The 20,633-nt window shown below is 41.8% G+C and overlaps 1 protein-coding gene across 1 annotated transcript in view; it reads right to left on the bottom strand.

Annotated features, from left to right (window-relative positions):
- LOC115417988 (FRAS1-related extracellular matrix protein 1-like) overlaps positions 1-20,633 on the bottom strand; it is a 106,906-nt gene that overhangs the window by 43,076 nt on the left and 43,197 nt on the right. The window contains 4 exon segments of the mRNA XM_030132255.1: positions 909-1,053; positions 3,226-3,451; positions 5,224-5,420; positions 5,768-5,956. Coding sequence (XP_029988115.1) covers positions 909-1,053; positions 3,226-3,451; positions 5,224-5,420; positions 5,768-5,956 — 757 coding nt within the window.

The following is a 20,633-nucleotide window of genomic DNA, read 5'->3' as shown; positions in this document are numbered from 1 at the left end:
TACTCTTTTATTCCCTCACCCGATGAGAATCGATAAGGAATCAAATCGATAAGCAAAATTGATAATGGAATCGGGAAAGTTAAATTCTTATCAATTCCCATCCCTAGTGGATACACAGAGTTGATTTGTTGGTGTTCTGGTACCAGACTGACCCCTGCTGGTCAGAGATTGAAGTATTAATACTACATAGAACACCTTTAACGTCAAGTGGGTAAGTAGTTTTAATTTGATTCTTATTGACTAGATTTAGCTGAGTTTTATTTAGTTTTAGTGTGAGTTTTTCAGTTATAATAGGAGGAAAGTTTCATTTTTTTAATCCTGAAAATGGTCAGATTAAAGACGGCATGACATCAAAAATTAATAGAATATGATTTTTTTTTGTATGTTTTGCAACTGTTTTTATTCTTATTTAATTTAACAAAATGCCTTTTCACTGCTTTAGTCTTAGTTTTTGTCACTTATGACAACCCTGATAATGTTTTCTTTGACAAACTAAGGATTAGTGATCAAGACAGCCCGAGTCGTGTTAACATATTTAATATTTTAATGAAGTTGCATTTACTCATTTGATCCTGTTTTTACCATTTCATGTAAGGGTAAATGATGCTTTTTTCACATTCATAGATTTTGGAGCTGCATTAATATTCCCCAGAAACCTGATTTTAAAACAAAACATAACCTGCTGTGCACTTTTAATACCCCTTGGCCAGAATGGACAAACAGACGGATGGACAGACAGACGACAAAACAGTTACAATACCCCTCTGGCCAGAGTTGGCCAAAGGGTAATAAATGAAACAAAACATATAAAACCTCAAACATTCACATGTTTCTAATGATGTCAAACGAAAAACCATTTAACAACCAAATCCAGTTAAAGTGTGGAATCCACATCTGTGTGTTTGTACTTGATGAGTCGCGGCTTCTCGTCGTTGACCGGCAGTACGGTGACCTGCGCCGTCCCCTGGACTGTGTGGACGCCATCTGTCAGCCGCAGCACCACGGCGTCCTTCAGGGTTTCCGTGTCATCGTGCATGTACATGATCTTCATGCCTGCGGAGGGAGGAGGGGGAGGACGAATTAGAACTCTGCAGATGGAAACCACATCACAATCATATAGACCAGGGCTGTCAAACTCATTTTAGTTCAGGTTCCACATTCAGCTCAATATGACCCCAAGTGGGCCGGACCAGTAAAATAAAAGAACAATAACCTATAAACATTGACAATTCCAAATTTGTCTCTTTGTTTTAGTGCAAAAAAGTTAAATTAATTTATGACAATGTTAAAATGTCAACATTTGCAAACATTCCTTTCACAAAAAATTTTGAATAACCTAAACAACCAGAAATTTCTTAAGAAAAATACACACAATTTATTTAGTAACAGGCAGAATATTGTTCACATTTTGCAGTTTGTAATGTGGAGTTGTCATTATTTATAGGTTAACCTGACAATATTTTACAAGTTGAACCCACTTATGATCAAACTGGGCTGAAATGAGTTTGACACCATTGACTGTTAATGTTTTCAGTATAAATTTTGCTCTTTGAAAATTCATCCCATGGGCATGATTGGAACCTGTGGTGGACCGGTTTTGGCCCACGGGCCATATGTTTAACATCCTAGATATATAAGAAGCACTCCCACAAATGAAAATGTGTTTTCTGATATTACACATTAAATCAGGGGTGTCAAACTCATTTAGTCCAGGTGTCACATTCAGCCCAGTTTGATCCTGACTGGATCGGACCAATAAAAGAATGGAATTATACCCTATAAACAACACCATCTCCACCTCAAGAAGAAACTGTCTGAATAAATACTATACTATACATGAACTCTGAATGCCCAAATGGGTCATAAAAGATGACAAACTGCATTTTATACTAATAATTTATGTGTATTAATAGAGTTAGTGGATCAGCAGGTATTAAACCAGTGTTTGTTGAGGGGGGTGTTGGGACACTGTCGGGGGCCAGTTAGAAAGCTGAGAGGGGGGGGCTGAGACTGAAATGGGGGGTGTTAGTCTATATAAAGCAGTGGTTCTCAACCTTGTTGGAGGTACTGAACCCCACCAGTTTCATATGCACATTCACCGAACCCTTCTTTATTAAAAAATAAAATATGATTTTTTTTCAAATTCAAGACACAGGCGTATGTTTTACTGGTGCACAAAATGAACTGTGCATTAACAACACAGTGTTCAAAGAACAAAACCAATACAGTGCATGAACTCACAACAAATTACATACCTTTTCACAAAGACATGACCTTTTTTAATACTACCAGACTGAAATGGTTTTAATTTTTAACCTTATGTATTCCAATAATGAACTTATTGTATTTATGCTATTTATCATTTTTAACATTTTAACACACACCCATCACCTAATTTCCATCAGGCTACAATAATAATGAATATTTACTGCAAATCAGTGTGACTTCTGCTGTTGTCGAGTGTGTGTCTTGACCTCCGCCGAAACCCTGAGATTGACCCACCGAACCCCTAGGGTTTGATCGAACCCAGGTTAAGAACCACTGATATAAAGTATCAATATCAAGCAGCATGTTATCTCAATGGCAAATCCGCCTCCCCCAGTCTTTGGTAGTAACGTCCGCTGCATTCATACCCCTACTACTTATGCAATGTATATAAGCCTCCCTCCCATTATGGGGCACTACACCCCCACCCCCGAAGGTGGAAAAATATGAAAGCATCAAGTAATATTTAAGGATTAATATCATTGGTAAAAATTCCACATATTTATTTAACTTTACTGTTCTGGATAAACCTGATCTGCACCAACATGTTTTAGTGGAAACTAATTAACTATTGTAATTACAGTGGAATTAACAATTTTTTAAACCAGAAGTATTTTTTTTGCATATTATCTCTATAAAGTCAGTAACAACTAGTATTAGAATATGTTAAAATGTGACATCAGATTAGCTGCATTAAAAAAAATATTTCATAGTTTTTACACAAGTTTCATTTTCTGATTTTTGTTAAATACATATTTCTTTGCCTCAAATGTTTAACTCATGGTGTCCAGCTGAGTGAACATTTATGTATGTTAGCAAAAAAAAAAAAAAAAAAAAAAAAATCAATTGCATCATTTTTTTCATGTCTTAAAAAAAAACACCCAGGAAAAAAATTTGACTAAGGTTTTACTGCATGTATGAAAGGGTTAATGAGTCCTGGTCTACAGCGTATGGTCTGACCTTGTCGGAGCTCCTGCAGGGTGAAGGAGGTGACGGGGAGGCTCCTCTGCAGCACATCGGCTCCCATCTCCTTGTATCGGCTGATCTCGGTGCCGTAGATGCCGTTGATGAAGCGGCCGTGGGCCGGAGGCTCCGACACGGTGAAAGTCAGGAGATCTGGAGGAGCGTCCAGGTCAAAAGCGTTGAGGATGGACGGCGTCAGCTCCCGCATCCCGCCCTCCTTCACCTGCAACAACAGGAAGTAAACAACAAGTGGAACCACCACGAAGCTGAAATGAAGATGGTTTTAAGGTCCAGGTCAAGTTGATTTATATAGCACAGTTAAAATAACACAAGGTGCCCAGAGTGCTGTACAAAGATATAGGTACCATATTTTCCGGACTATAGAGCACACCTGAATATAAGCCACACCCACCAAATTTTAAAAGAAAAAACACATTTGTACGTATATAGGCTGCACCTGAATATAAGCCACAGGTGTCCACGTTGTAACATGAGATATTTACACAGACAGATGGTTTAAATATTTAGCTCCATCCCTTCACTGCTTTTTTCCAAACAGTGTCTGTACCACGGCAGTAAACGTCAGGAACAGGCTGGTTCACAAATCCAGAACAGTCACTGATCTGTATCTTCATCTTCTTCTGCTCATTAAACCACTGCAGTCATCTTCTTCAGTGTTCTTCAGCTGAACATCCGCAGAAAGGCTCCGTCACACTCCTTCTACATGTCTCTTCCGTTGTTGCTCAATGGCACTTCAGTGCTGCAGCTCTATTTCCTTCTTTACAGACACATCGATCGCTTTGAACTTCACAGCTGCATCATATGCATTTCTTCGTGTGTTTTCCATGATGAGGGTTTGTGTATGACACATAAAATGACTGTTCAAAGTTCAGATTAAAACTTCTCCTCTTCATCCCCTCTTCCATCTGTCTGTCTCACTTTTGCACTTCCTGCTACAGTGCTCCCTGGAGGCTGTTAGCCCGTAAAAATCTATACTCAAGCTGCATCGTTGTATAAGCCGCAGGGTTCAAAACGTGAGTGAGAAAAAATAGCAGCTTATAGTCCGGAAAATATGGTAACAAGAAAAGCACTCGGAGAGCACAGACCTCCAAAGTCATCCCCCCACCCCACCCCACCCCACCCCACATCACCACCAAAATTTAATCATTTGTTCCTTGTGCCAGTATCAATATTTCCTGAAAATTTCATCAAAATCCGTCCATAACTTTTTGAGTTATCTTGCTAACAGACAAACAAACTAGAAAAGCACTCTGAGCGCAGACCTCCGCCAAGGCAGATCAGACATGCAGCCCAAGGGCCAAAACCGGCCCACCAAAGGGTCCAGTCCAGCCCATGGGATGAATTTGTCAAATGCAAAAATTACACTGAAGATATTAAAAATAATGAATGTCCAACTCATTGTAGTTCAGGTTCCACATACAGACCAATATGATCTGAAATGGGTCGGAACAGTAAAAGAATAACGTAAAAATTTATAAACAACTCCAAATATTTTTTTTATTTTAGTGTGAGAAAACTAAAATATCACAATGAAAATGTTAACTTTCACAAACTATCCTTTCACAAAAAAAGTCAACAATCTAAACAACCATGAACAACCTCAAATTTCTTGCAATTTTATCAATATTCTGCCTGTTGCTAAATGTTTTGTATATTTATAGATTCAGTGTGATCTGTAAATTGTAATGCACATGTGGAAATGAGAAGCTTAGGCATAATATTGTTAAAATTGTACTTTTTTGGATTAAAACAAAGAGAAAAATTTGGAGTTGTCATTATTTATAGGTTATTAGGATAGGATTTTACTGGTCTGGCTGGTGGAGATTACATTTGGCTGAACGTGGCCCCTGACCTAAAATGAGTTTGCCCTCCCTGCTGAAGAGTAGTTGTTGTATTTGTCCAGTTAATTTAAAAAAAAAGTCTAATAAGACAAACCTGACGCACACATTGACATGAACCAGCTCTGATACATACGGTGAAGTTGGCGAGCAGCAGTGACGGCTTCTCGTCATTGGTTGGACTGATGATGACGTAGAGGGGGACGGGGGCGGAGCGATAAAGCCCGTCACTCACGCTGATTGACAGCTGGTCGACAGTGGGCTCCGCCCCTTTGTGTTCTGACTGGACGTAGTTGATGTAACCAGAGGTGAGGTGGATGAGGCTGAAGGATTCTGGGAAAAAAGTGAGACTGAGATCAGGTATTAGTGATTAGCAGCACAAATGTATTTTCCCCCAGTGATGCAGTAGTTAAAGGGAAGACAGTGAGATGTTGTAATGGTAAAATAAAATAATGAAACAAAAATAAAATAATGAAATAAAACAAAATTAAATTAAATAAAACAAAAAGAAATAAAACAAAATGAAATAAAATAAATAAAAACTAAATGAAATGAAATAAAGTAAAATTAAAATAAATAATAGAAATAAAACCAAATAAAATGAAATAAAATAAAACAAAAAAAGTAAAACAAAAAAAAAGAAAAGAAAAGAAATCCTTAACCAGCAGACGGACACTGACCTACTCGGACGCCGGCGTTGCTCTTCTCCGACCCTGGTGTTGGCAGCGTGTTCTCCAGGAAGCCGTGCAGAGGCGGGGTGTCAAGGTAAAAGGTCAGCTGGTTGGGGGGGCTGTCGGGGTCAGAGGCCCCCAGGACCCCCCCACAAAGACAGGCGAAGGAGCCCTCTTCCACCACCAACATGGATTCACCTACACAAGACCAAACAGGTTCAGTGCCAAGGAAACCCAAAAAGGGTCCAGGTTCTGCAGAGGTCAACGCTGGGTTCATACCAAAGGGACTGGGTTTGGGTCAGTACAGCAGGGTTCTAATAGTTTTGGATTTTTCATTATAGTTTAGTTTTATTTACTTTTGACTTTTTTCTCTAATTCAGTTTTAATTGTTTTTTAGAGCAGGTTTGCTAGTTTTTTTACCTCCGCCAAGGAGGTTCTGTTTTTGTCGACGTTGGTTTGCCTGTGTGCCAGATAACTGAAAAAGTTCTGGACGGATTTGGATGGAAATTTCAAGAAATGTTGATACTGGCACAAGGACCAAATGATTACATTTTGGTGGTGATTGGGGGGGGCACTGATCTGCCTTGGCGGAGGTCTGTGCTCTCTGAGTGTTTTTCTAGTTAGTTTTAGTTTTTTTTCTAAATGCTTAGTTTTCTGTTTAGTTTTAGTTTTTTCATATCTTGTCTCTTCTTCACCGTCGTATTCACATAAATCCCAGACAGGACTCTGCTGCTTTAGTCTCCATGTTTCCAGGTAGAGTGGGGACCAGAAGACGACTGGAAACCACAAGTGAACACAAGTGACGGAGCAAAAAATGTCGTATTGTGCTGCTAGCTAAAATTGCTAGAGCAAAATAAATCAATTTCATATCAATCCAACATTGACAAAAATGAAAACGAAGGGAATTTTATCCATCATTTTATACGTTTTAGTTAGTTTTATAAGTACAGTTAGTTATCGTTTTTGTTTTCAATTATAGTTTTTATTTCTTTCAGTTCACGGAAATGTTTTTTCAATTCTAGTTTTCTTCATTTCGTTAGTTTCGTACACGATAATAACCTTGGTACTGACCCTGTACAGGACTGTGGTACCTGTGCAGGACTCTGGCTCTGACCCTGTACAGGACTGTGGTACCTGTACAGGACTCTGGCTCTGACCCTGTACAGGACTGTGGTACCTGTACAGGACTCTGGTTCTGACCCTGTACAGGACTGTGGTACCTGTACAGGACTCTGGTACTGACCCTGTACAGGACTGTGGTACCTGTACAGGACTGTGGTACTGACCCTGTACAGGACTGTGGTACCTGTACAGGACTGTGGTACTGACCCTGTTCAGGACTGTGGTACCTGTACAGGACTGTGGTACTGACCCTGTTCAGGACTCTGGTACTGACCCTGTACAGGACTGTGGTACCTGTACAGGACTGTGGTACTGACCCTGTACAGGACTGTGGTACCTGTACAGGACTGTGGTACTGACCCTGTTCAGGACTCTGGTACTGACCCTGTACAGGACTGTGGTACTGACCCTGTACAGGACTGTGGTACCTGTACAGGACTCTGGCTCTGACCCTGTACAGGACTGTGGTACCTGTACAGGACTCTGGTTCTGACCCTGTACAGGACTCTGGTACCTGTACAGGACTCTGGTACTGACCCTGTACAGGACTGTGGTACTGACCCTGTACAGGACTGTGGTACCTGTACAGGACTCTGGTACTGACCCTGTACAGGACTCTGGTACCTGTACAGGACTGTGGTACTGACCCTGTACAGGACTGTGGTACCTGTACAGGACTGTGGTACTGACCCTGTTCAGGACTGTGGTACCTGTACAGGACTGTGGTACTGACCCTGTTCAGGACTCTGGTACTGACCCTGCACAGGACTGTGGTACCTGTACAGGACTGTGGTACTGACCCTGTTCAGGACTCTGGTACTGACCCTGTACAGGACTGTGGTACCTGTACAGGACTCTGGCTCTGACCCTGTACAGGACTGTGGTACCTGTACAGGACTCTGGTTCTGACCCTGTACAGGACTCTGGTACCTGTACAGGACTCTGGTACTGACCCTGTACAGGACTGTGGTACTGACCCTGTACAGGACTGTGGTACCTGTACAGGACTGTGGTACTGACCCTGTTCAGGACTCTGGTACTGACCCTGTCCAGGACTGTGGTACTGACCCTGTTCAGGACTGTGGTACCTGTACAGGACTCGGGTTCTGACCCTGTACAGGACTGTGGTACTGACCCTTTACAGGACTGTGGTACTGACCCTGTACAGGACTGTGGTACTAACCCTGTACAGGACTGTAGTACTGACCCTGTTCAGGACTCTGGTACTGACCCTGTACAGGACTGTGGTACTGACCCTTTACAGGACTGTGGTACTGACCCTGTACAGGACTGTGGTACTGACCCTGTACAGGACTCTGGTACCTGTACATGACTGTGGTACTGACCCTGTACAGGACTCTGGTACCTGTACAGGACTGTGGTACTGACCCTGTTCAGGACTCTGGTACTGACCCTGTACAGGACTCTGGTACCTGTACAGGACTGTGGTACTGACCCTGTTCAGGACTCTGGTACTCACCCTGGACAGGACTCTGGTACTGACCCTGTTCTGGACTCTGGTTCTGAACCTGTTCAGGACTCTGGTACTAACCCTGTACAGGACTCTGGTACTGACCCTGTACAGGACTCTGATACCTGTTCAGGACTCTGGTACTGACCCAGTTCAGGACTGTGGTACTGACCCTGTTCAGGACTCTGGTACTGACCCTGTTCAGGACTCTGGTACCTGTACAGGACTGTGGTACTGACCCTGTACAGGACTCTGGTACCTGTACAGGACTGTGGTACTGACCCTGTTCAGGACTCTGGTACTGACCCTGTACAGAACTGTGGTACTGACCCTGTACAGGACTCTGGTACCTGTACAGGACTGTGGTACTGACCCTGTTCAGGACTCTGGTACTGACCCTGTTCTGGACTCTGGTTCTGAACCTGTTCAGGACTCTGGTACTAACCCTGTACAGGACTCTGGTACTGACCCTGTACAGGACTCTGATACCTGTTCAGGACTCTGGTACTGACCCAGTTCAGGACTGTGGTACTGACCCTGTTCAGGACTCTGGTACTGACCCTGTTCAGGACTCTGGTACCTGTACAGGACTGTGGTACTGACCCTTTACAGGACTGCAGTACTGACCCTGTTCAGGACTCTGGTATCTGTTCAAGACTGCGGTACTGACCCTGTTCAGGACTCTGGTACTGACCCTGTACAGGACTCTGGTACTGACCCTGTTCTGGACTCTGGTTCTGACTCTGTTCAGGATTCTGGTACCTGTTCAGGACTCTGGTACTGACCCTGTTCAGGACTATGGTACTGACCCTTTACAGGACTGTGGTACTGACCCTGTACAGGACTGTAGTACTGACCCTGTACAGGACTCTGGTACCTGTACAGGACTGTGGTACTGACCCTGTTCAGGACTCTGGTACTGACCCTGTACAGGACTGTGGTACTGACCCTTTACAGGACTGTGGTACTGACCCTGTACAGGACTCTGGTACCTGTACAGGACTGTGGTACTGACCCTGTTCAGGACTCTGGTACTGACCCTGTACAGGACTGTGGTACTGACCCTTTACAGGACTGTGGTACTGACCCTGTACAGGACTCTGGTACCTGTACAGGACTGTGGTACTGACCCTGTTCAGGACTCTGGTACTGACCCTGTACAGGACTGTGGTACTGACCCTTTACAGGACTGCGGTACTGATCCTGTACAGGACTCTGGTACTGACCCTGTTCAGGACTGTGGTACTGACCCTGTTCTGGACTCTGGTTCTGACCCTGTTCAGGACTGTGGTACTGACCCTTTACAGGACTGCGGTACTGATCCTGTACAGGACTCTGGTACCTGTACAGGACTGTGGTACTGACCCTTTACAGGACTGTGGTACTGACCCTTTACAGGACTGCGGTACTGATCCTGTACAGGACTCTGGTACCTGTACAGGACTCTGGTACTGACCCTTTACAGGACTGCGGTACTGACCCTCTTCAGGACTCTGGTACTGACCCTGTTCAGGACTGTGGTACTGACCCTGTTCTGGACTCTGGTACTGACCCTGTTCAGGACTCTGGTACTGACCCGGTTCTGGACTCTGGTTCTGACCCGGTTCTGGACTCTGGTTCTGACCCTGGTCAAAGCCCGTGCTCCTTCTCTCCTCCACTGATTTTCCCTCTGAAGCGACATCTTTTACGTACTGTCACATACGTGTAGTTTGAAAAGGTAATAAGCTTATTCTGAGAATGTCAGGAGTATAAAGTACAGATATTTATGCAAAAATGTAGGGAGTAAAAGTAAAAAGTTACCAGAAAAATAAATAGTCAACTAAAGTACAGATACCTAAAAAATCTACTTAGTATAGTAATGAAGTACTTATACTTCATTACTTCCCACCTCTGCTGTTAATCATTGACATATGCCAGGCTGTAAATATCCAAATATAAGTAAACCAATTTTTATGTAGTATATTGAAAAATAACCTGCTTTTTTGCATTAAAAAATACGTTACACACACAGCATTTAAAAGATTAAAAATATGACAATTATTGAGTATTTGGTATTTTTGTTTATGGGTCAAATTGATGAGATTAAAAAAAATTTAAAAACAAACTAAAAAAGATTTTGACGTGGCTACGGTGCTGTGCAGATTATATGCTTCTGGGACACCAGAGGGTTAAGATGGCTGTTTCCTAAATGTCTAGATTCCAAAATCCTTAATACTTTAAAGTAAAGCTGAAAGTCCACACTTCAATCACATCTTGGTTGTTTGATTTCAGATCTACTGTGGTGGTTAAAAGACGCAAAAGTACAACATATGAGTATGGGGACTTTTTAACACATGCTTAGGGCTAAAAATTCAACAAAATAATCTAAAAGTATAGGATTTGAGACTTTTTGAGACTGTTTCAGGCCCCAGTTTCCACCAAACTGACCATCATCGTTCAACATTTACCGATTTTTCCATCCTAGTCTTTGTCAGAGGCTAATGAGTCCATCATGCCCTTCCTTCCACAGTGTTTGTTTGTTGCTCTTAATTAACAAACACAAACCCTGCTGAACCTGGATCCATGCTGCCTAAATCCCTGTGTATGTCTTAAGTGCATGTATATACGAACAGTCCTGGATCTGGGCGATAAAACCGTTGTCTATGCGATATAGAAAACAAGGTAAAGCTGGATTCTCCTGGTTTCTCAGTGCTAATGCTCTTACTCTGCGTCTTTATTCACTGCTAATTAATAAGACCGGGGAACAACACAAACACAGACACCCTGAACCGGTTGCTGAATGACTGGCGAGATACGCTGGCAGGATTAGGACTGCGCTAATCCTGCTAGCGAGATGAGGCTAGTACACGCCGGCTATTGTGAAGGAGGGACGTGCATCTATCTGTCCTCCTTTGTTTCGTAAAGACGGTCATTGTTCGCTGTCCGTGCTCTCCTGGGGAATGCACACAAACACAAACGATAATCTTACCGAGTTGTGTGTGTCTGTGCACATGTAAAACACACACACAACACACAATGGGAAGACTGTCGCCTAATACACGTCACCGCCAACCTCGTCAGCCTTGGCCGACATGCTGAGCACACAAAATGCCAAAAATGTGCAAACAATGACACATTTAGCCTCAGCTCAACATCGCACACAAATATAAAAACTACACAAACCACACACAAAACACACCCACATACTGTATGTTGGTCTCAAATTTAACCACATGTAATATTACACATTCATGCTTTTTAACCCATAAAGACCCAGTGCGATTTTTGAGCCAGTTCCCAAGTGAATTTTTCTCTGCATTTAACCTTTCTTAAGTGATTTATCACCATTTATTGTAATTACCTCAGCCAAGGAGGTTATGTTTTTGCCAGGGTTTGTTTGTTTGTCTGTCCGTTAGTGTGCAACATAACTCAAAAAGTTATGGACAGATTTGGATGAAATTTTCAGGGTTTGTTGGAAATGGGATAAGGAAGAAATGATTCAATTTTGGTGGTGATCGGGGGTGGGGGGGCCCACGGGGGGGGGGCCACTGATCAGCCTTGGCAGAGGTCTGCGCTCTCCGAGTGCTTCTAGTATTATCCTCTGTATTTTATGTTTTCCCAGTGAAAATCATGTATTTTCCTCTATTTCATTTATTGATCATGTGGATGTTCCAAAAAAGCTCAGTAAATTCAAAGGTTATTAAATCGGAAACAGAGAAAACTGAAAAGCTGATTTTTTCAGCAAAATCTCTCATTAACTGAACATGAACCCGGTGTGTCCATCCACTGTCACTGATCCAACTGCATGGGTTTTACTGGTGAATCAATGTTGTAGAAGATGACAGTGTTTCCACGGTAACTACAGAGCCTCTGAACATCCAAATGGGTCATATCTGATGACCATGAAAAGATAAATAACTGTATTTTACACCAATTATTTACATGTATTGATCGAATTAGTGGATCAACAGGTATTAAACAGTTTAGATCACTAGAGGGTTTTGGTTGATGGTGAATATTTGAGTCTTTATGGGTTAAGGGTGAAAAAATCCAAATAGTGACTCAAATAAAATTACAACAAGGCAGAAGAGGCTTTCTTTGTAGTTTAGACATTTCCCAGACACATTTAAGTATAATATAGTGAATAAGTTTATGGCAATGTAACTTAAGACCTACCATATCACATTTAATACCACTTAAAGACTTTTTTAAGATATAAAATGCAGATTTATAAATTCAACACTTTTAAGACTTTTTAAGACCCTGTGGAACCCTGTGTATGAATGTTTGGTGGTGGTGGGAGGGGCCATAGGCACAAATTGTCAGCCACGGCTCCATCAGTCTGCCCCAGGACAGCTGAGGATGCAAATGTAGTTTACCACCATCAGAGTGTGAATGTGAGAGAGAATGAATAATGGACCGATAAAAAGCATTTTGGGTGCCTTAAAAAGCACTATAGAAATCTAATCCATTATTATTATTATTATCATTATTATTATTATTATTATTATTATTATTATTATTAAAAATGACCTAAAAGTGTTGTTAGTCCAGTGGTTTCCAACCTTCCTTTGTCTCATGACCCCATTATAATCATCACAAATTTCTGGCGACCCCAGACATTCAAAAATGAGACTTTTTTTTGCTAAAATTAATGTTTTTTTGGTCATGTAATAGTTTGCTATACTATGTTGCAAATAGACGTTAATTTTAGACACATTTAGTCTATATAATGTATATTACTATGGACGGAGGCAGTAAATCCAGGTGTAGATTAATGCACAAAGGGAGAATTTGATTTTCCTTGGTCAGGATCTGTCCAGTCAGTCCAGCTGTGATTTACAAGGAGGACAATTAATACTGAACAAACAATAACTGAAACTATGAATTATGAAAGAGCTGCAGCATCTGAAACTGACCACAATGAACATTTGACAGATAAACAGAACCACAGTGCTGCAGTTTCATATCCACAGTTTGTCTTTTATGTATTGGGATTGTCTCTCTAAACTCACCATATATTTTTTATTAGTAAGTTTGTTTTTTGTCAATTACTAGAAATTCCAGGCGACCCCACATGGTGTCCCGACCCCAAGGTTGAAAAACACTGGTTTAGAATAAAGAGAACTCTGGTTTGTGTGCATCTGTGTGTTCATAGAAAATGTACATATTATTAGTCAGTGTCCTTCTCACCCCATTTTCTCATGTCTATTATGTCTTTGTGTAATAAAGCTGCACCTGAAACATCAAATCCAGGTGTATAAATCAATGTATGATCAGCAGTAGATGGAGGTAAGCACCGATACCTTTGTGAGATGGACCGGACTGGTGTTATGGACTAATCCACGTCATGTAAAGAATACATTTCCACAACCACAACCAACATTTAAGGAAACACAAGTTTAAACTGAACTAAACCTTCATGACAGATTAAAGCCTCTGAGTCTGACACGTCCAGTATCATCCACAGTGTCCACAGGTTGGACAACAGCTATGGTTTGTCTCAGACTTTGGACCAGTTTGTTATGAGTTTTATGTTGTCATGTGGGCACAGATAGAATATAAAACAGAAGTTGTAAGAACAGAGGACAATATGTGCTTAAAAAAACATCAGTGTCAGTATGGACAGGACACTGACAAACGTGTGGAAATGATGGAATAAATTTAAAAGGGATCAAATAAAATGCGGTTTTCGTCCCGGGCGCAGAACACTGGACCAGCTCTACACTCTCCATCAGGTGCTCGAGGGTTCATGGGAGTTCGCCCAACCGGTACATATGTGTTTTGTGGATTTGGAGAAGGCGTTCAACTGTGTCCCTCGTGGCATCCTGTGGGGGGTGCTTCAGGAGTATGGGGTCTGGGGCCCTCTGCAAAGGGCAGTCCAGTCCTTGTACGACCGAAGCAGGAGCCTGGTGCACATTGCCACCAGTAAGTCAGACCTGTTCCAGGTGCATGTGGGACTCCTCCGGGAGGAGGCCTCGGGGAAGACCTAGGACACGCTGGAGAGACTATGTCTCTCGGCTGGCCTGGGAACGACTCAGGGTCCCCAGGAAGAGCTGGAGGAGGAGTCTGGGGAGGGAAGTATGGGCATCCCTGCTTAGACTATTACCCCTGCGACCCGGCACCCGGATAAGCGGCAAAATGGATGGATGGATGGATCAAATAATTAACTTGTCATAATATTTCCTATCATTAACCTCATAGCATAATTGTCGAAGTCATAGTCACTCAATAATCACCCAATCTTTTTGTCCAATAGTTTAAAAACATCAATATTCCGTTAAGTTTAATGAGATGTGAAGAAAGTAGATGGTTAGCTGTGGTAGAAAATTATATTAACAGTTAGAGCATGAAAATATTTTAGAAATTTAGAGGAAGAACATTTAAAATTAAAGCTGCAAGCAGCATTGGGCGGGACCTCCCACCAGGCTTTCCGCCTCCCCCGTGATCCGCCTCCCGTGACCGTCGACACCTCAGCTCCACTCACACCTCTCCGTCCCCATACCAGTTCCCACCCTTTAGTGTCTGTCTCCTTACATCTCTACAGAACACCAGCAACCCTCTGCTGAAACCACCATCACCTTTAAATGAGACTTTTATTTTGGAAACCCTACTGTGTGTATGTGCATTTGTTTTGTATGAGAGAGAAAGAATCAGTTTGAAAAAATGAATTGAAATTGTATGATATTGAGCATAAAAGTGATGATTTATCACATTTAAGGCTATTATTTTGGAAAACCCTATTGTGTGAGCATGTGTGTGTGAGAAAGAGTACTTTGAATGAAGAAACATTGTACAAACGTTGAGCATTGGTCATAAAAATGAAAAGAAGCTATGTAATAGACATTATGTATTATTTTGAATAAGGGTTTTATTTGAAAAAATGTACTCTGTGTACTTTGTAATGTGTGCAAAATGTCCAATATCCACAATACAATGCAGCAAAACCTGTTTCAAAATGTGAGGGGAAAGAAATAAAGAAAGAAGAAAAAAAAAAAAAAATCCTGGGCCTGGGTTTGAACCATGCCTCCCATACAATAGACCACAGCTCTTACCACTGGCCTATTGTCAGTCATGCAAAGGTCTGCACTGGTAAGCCTTATATAAGGATTTTGTCCATTGTGAAAAGTGAAACTAAACATACTTGTCAAAAAATTGCCATTATTCCATAACCGTAGGTCGTTTCTGAAAAATTCTTTCACTTTTGGATTCTGCAGAATTGTGGGAATTTAATGATGTATAATTTTTTTGTCAAAAACCTGAAATGAATAAGCAGTAATTGCAGAAACGTAGAGTAACTTTCAAAGGCAGATTGCCAACTTCCTGTTGGAGTTAGCTCATGAGTGTCAGTGTATGATTTGTCAGCTCAATCAGACCAACATTTTGGCATTTGTTTCATGTTTCTGTGACATTCCTACTGGCTGCTAGGGCAGATTTTGTCTATTTTTTAGTACAAAGGTGGCGCTACAGAGGTCCATTTGGCAGCCAAGGGGTTAATTTTGATATTGAATCAAAGTGTTCACCAGCCATGACATACATGCACATTTGGTGAGTTTTGGAGCATGTTAAGGGGGTCAAATGGCAGTCTAAAGTGGAAAAAAGTATGAAAATAAACAAATTGTTATAAATCAATAACCGTACATCATATCTCAAAAATTTTTGCATGTGAGAGTTGTGGTGAGTCCTGTGAACGGATAGATATGTCACATGTGGGGAAAAACTCCAAAGTGAAAAATGAGTTCCAAACATCGCAACTTTGCGGGCTTGTAAAAAAAAAAACTAAGACAGTTCTGGAAAAAGTGTGAAGTCACTTTTTTGAGGAGGGTTCACTCTATCGTTTGGTGCTATTTAGAAGTCAATACGACAAACGGTGTCATCGGAGTTAGTTTTAAAAATTTTATTTTGAAAGGCATATTGCGAACTTCCTGTTGGAGATAGGTCATGAGTGTTAGTGGATGATTTGTAGAGCATTGTCCAACCAACATTTTGGTGTTGGATTCATGTCTCTACGACTTTCCTACTGGCTACTAGGGCAATTGCCATTTTTTTCACATAGGTGGTGCTAGAGAGGCCATTTGGGCACCTATGGGGTTAATTTTTTCATTTTATCAAATTTTTCGCCAGGCCTGACATGTGTGCCACATGTGGTGAGTTTTTGAGCATGTTCAGGGGGTCAAAATCCAGGTCAAAGTGGTGTGTGAATAATAATAATATAAAAACAAACGAATAACAATAGGGCCTTGCTTGCAGGCAAGGCCTCTCACTGTGTGAGAGGGCCTTACCTCTCGGCTCGGTCCCTAATCATAAGCATTTTAGAAGCAAAGATAACAATTTAAACCAAACTAACCAATGCAGTGATATTAATCCTAATATAAAAGTGTATTACAACATTAGTCATGATTGTTTTGTATCCCAGAAACACCTGAGTTCAACATGTCCACATACTTTTGTCCATATGGTGTATGAGTTAGCCAAGTATGGTTACAAGGCTACCAAAATGTTTTACAAGAATATTGGTTTAATAATGGACACGATATTTGAGGCTTCTCTGAGACTCACACACACACACACACACACACCCTCTCACTCACACACACACACACACACACACACACCCTCTCACACACACACACACAAACACACACACACACACACACACACCCTCACACACATCCTCCATCTCCCCATGGTCACTGGTCTCCATTGATAACCACAGAGCTCCTCCAATCCCTCTTCTTGGCTCTGACTTGGTGAGAACTATCAGCCTCCCCAGAAGAGACACTGTGTGTGTGTGTGTGTGTGTGTGTGTGTTGGCTCCACCCCTCCCTCCCAGTGCACAGTGTGTGTTGTACTGATAGGTGACGGTGGCCGGGGTCGGCGCTGCTCTGCTGCATTAAGAGGATTGTCAGCGGGATGACAGCGAGGTGTTGGCAACAACAAGAACACAAACACACAGAGGATTCTTATTGAGACGTTCTGTGTCTCCTCCTGCTGATGTGGAGGTGGTTGGATATTTTTGTGGTTTGTTCACTGTTACACACAGTTGGGTGGCTCAATAATACTGTGAACTCACGGCTCGATGGTGTTTGGATGGTGTGAGTCCAAGACGACTTTTAACTCTGCATTTTGATTCTGTAACAATGGTAATGTTTTTAAGTTATACAAAAACGATGAATAAATGGTTAATAAAGGGTCTCAAATTAAAGGACCTCATAGTGTCACTTACCTCTGCTTTAAACTGTGTTTTATTTACACTCTATATCCAACAGTATTCCCTCACCTGCCTTGACTCCCATATGAATGTCAGGTCCATCCCATTCCTAGTCTATGGGTTCAGTCTGACGTGGGTCCACCCTTTGCAGCTCTAACAGCTTCAACTCTTCTGGGAAGGCTGTCCACAAGGTTTAGGAGTGTGTTCATGGGAATTTTGGACCATTCTTCCAGAAGCGCATTTGTGAGGTCCCACACTGATGGTGGACAGAAGGCCTGGCTCTCAGTCTGCGCTCTAATTCATCCAAAGGTGTTCTATGGTGGTTGAGGTCAGGACTGTGTGCAGGCCAGTCCAGTTCATTCCACACCAGACTCTGTCCTCCATGTCCCAAATGGACCTTGCTTGTGGCACTGGTGCACAGTTCATGTTTGGAAGAGGAAGGGGCCGGCTCCAAACTGTTTCCCACAAAGTTGGAGCATGGAATTGTCCCAAATGTCTTGGATCTGCTGAAGCATTCCCAGTTCCTTTCACTGGAACTAAGGGCCCAGCCCAGCTCCTGAAAAACAACTCCACACCATAATCCCCCCTCCACCAAACTTTACACTTGGCACAATGCGCTCCCACAAGTATCGTTCTCCTGGCGACTGCCAAACCCAGACCCGTCCATCAGATCGCCAGAGGGAGAAGCACAATTGGTCAGTCCAGAGAAGGCTCCTCCCCTGCTCTACAGTCCAGTGGCGGCGTGCTTTACACCACTGCATCCATCGCTGTGCATTGCACTGCTGATGTATGGCTTGGATGCGGCCGCTCGGACCACGGAAACCCATTCCATGAAGCTCTGTGTGCACTGTTTCTGGGAGCTAATCTGAAGGACACATGAAGTTTGGAGGTCTGTACCATTGACTCTGCAGAAAGTTGGCCACCTCTCGCACTCTGCGCCTCAGCATCTGCTGACCCCGCTCCGTCAGTTTCCGTGGCCTACCACTTCGTGGCTGAGTCGCCGTCATTCCCAAACCTTCCACTTTCTTATAATCCAGCTGACAGCTGACTGTGGAATATTTAGGAGCCAGGAAATTTCACCACTGGATTTGTTTCACAGGTGGCATCCTATCACAGTTCCACGATGGAATTCACTGAGCTCCTGAGAGAGACCCATTCTGTCACGAATGTTTGTAAAAGCAGTCTGCATGCCTAGGGCTGGATTTAATACACCTGTGGACATGGAAGGGGACTGGAACAGCTGAGTCTGATTATTGGGATGGAGGAGACAAGACTTTTGGCAATATAGTGTATTTTAATTTCACTCTCTACATGTTATTGCAAATATCAGTATTTTCTCTCTTATGTTTGTAAAACAAGTTGTCACTTTCGGTTTTTAAACAGTCTATATGTCTTCTTCCATATTCAGATTAGATTAGATTAAATTAGATTAGATAGAACTTTATTGATCCCTTTGGCAGAACCCTCAGGAACTGAGAAGTCCAGTAGCAGCACAACATCGAATGTACACACACAATTTCATCTATTACCAATAACTATTGCACCTTTATTCTCTATTTTTTGTCTCCTCGTTCCTTCTGTTTATGGTCATATTCTAGTTTATAGTTAGACTCTAGTCTATTTTTTAATATTTTTTCTACTATGCTCATTTTGCACTGTGGGGCCTTAAAATTTGTAATTTCAGTATTCTGTATGCAATGCACATATGGCAAAACTGACAATAAAGATGAATTTGACAAGAAATACAATAACTATAAATAACAGAAAAAAACAGGTGATTGCACATTGGAAAGTACTAGTAGACAACAACAAGAAGCAAAGTAGTAATCATAAAGTAGTAGTAATAGTAATAAATAGCTAATTATGTGATAATATGATATGCACAATATGTATGTATGTAAATATAAATATATAGTTGAATTACCACAGGAAAAAAGTTATAATAAAGTGATGAGTAATGGTAGCTATAACAATGACATACATCTAAGGTTCTGAAGAAAATAGCCAATCAGTTATGTGATTTCCTTCAAGCCAACAGTTGAGAACTTCCAGTCAGGTTTTCGGGAACATCATAGTACAAGAAATGGCCCTGCTCAAAGTTACCAATGACCTTCTCACTGCTTCAGATAAAGGGTCTGGTTTCTAGGCTGGTTTATTAGACCTTAGTGCAGCTTTCGATACTGTTGACCGTCACATCTTTCTGCAACGTCTGGAAAACTCAGTTGGTATCAAAGGATCGGCATTAATGTGGTTCAAATCCCATCTAACAGATGGTCTCACTTTGTTAACATTAATAAGGAATCCTCCCAGTGCACTATAGTTAGTTATGGAGTACCTCAAGGCTCGGTTCTTGGACCAATACAGTTTTATCCTATCCATGCTTCCTTTAAGTAACTTAATAAGAAAACACTCATCAACTTTCATTGCTACGCTGATGATACCCAGTTATATTTATCCATTAAACCTGATGAAGTCAATCAGCTAGCCAAACTACAGGAGTGCATTAAGAGATTAAAGATGAATGAACAACAATTTTCTGCTGTTAAACTCAACAAAACTGAAGTCATTGTGTTTGGACCAAAAACTGTTAGGGATGCAGTGTCCAGCCAAGTCTACCGTGGATGGTGTTACCATGGAGACCAAAACCACTTTGAGGAATCTAGGCGTCATTTTCCATCAGGATCTATCGTTAACTCTCACATAAAACAGATTTCTAGAACTGCTTTCTTTCATCTGCGTAATATAACTAAAGTTAGACAGATCTGAACACAGAACCATGCAGAAAAATTAGTCCATGCTTTTATTCCATCCAGACTAGATATTGTAACTCACTTCTCTGCAGGCTTGTCCAAAAAGTCCTTAAAGACCTTTCAGCTAATCCAAAAGTCCTTACAGACCCTTCAGCCAATCCAAAATGCTGCTGCCCATGACTCACTAGAACCAGTATCACAGACCATATTCGTCCTGTGTTGGCTTCTCTGCACTGGCTCCCTGTAAAAGCTAGGATAGACTTTAATACTCCTCCTCACTTCCAAAGCCCTTCATGTCCAGGCACCCACTGATCTGAAAGAACGTTCAGTTCCATACAATCC

Source organism: Sphaeramia orbicularis, chromosome 4 (genome assembly GCF_902148855.1).
Source record: "Sphaeramia orbicularis chromosome 4, fSphaOr1.1, whole genome shotgun sequence".
NCBI lineage: Eukaryota > Metazoa > Chordata > Actinopteri > Kurtiformes > Apogonidae > Sphaeramia > Sphaeramia orbicularis.
Note: the sequence above shows the minus strand (reverse complement) of the source record. Positions and strands in the feature narration are given on the sequence as shown.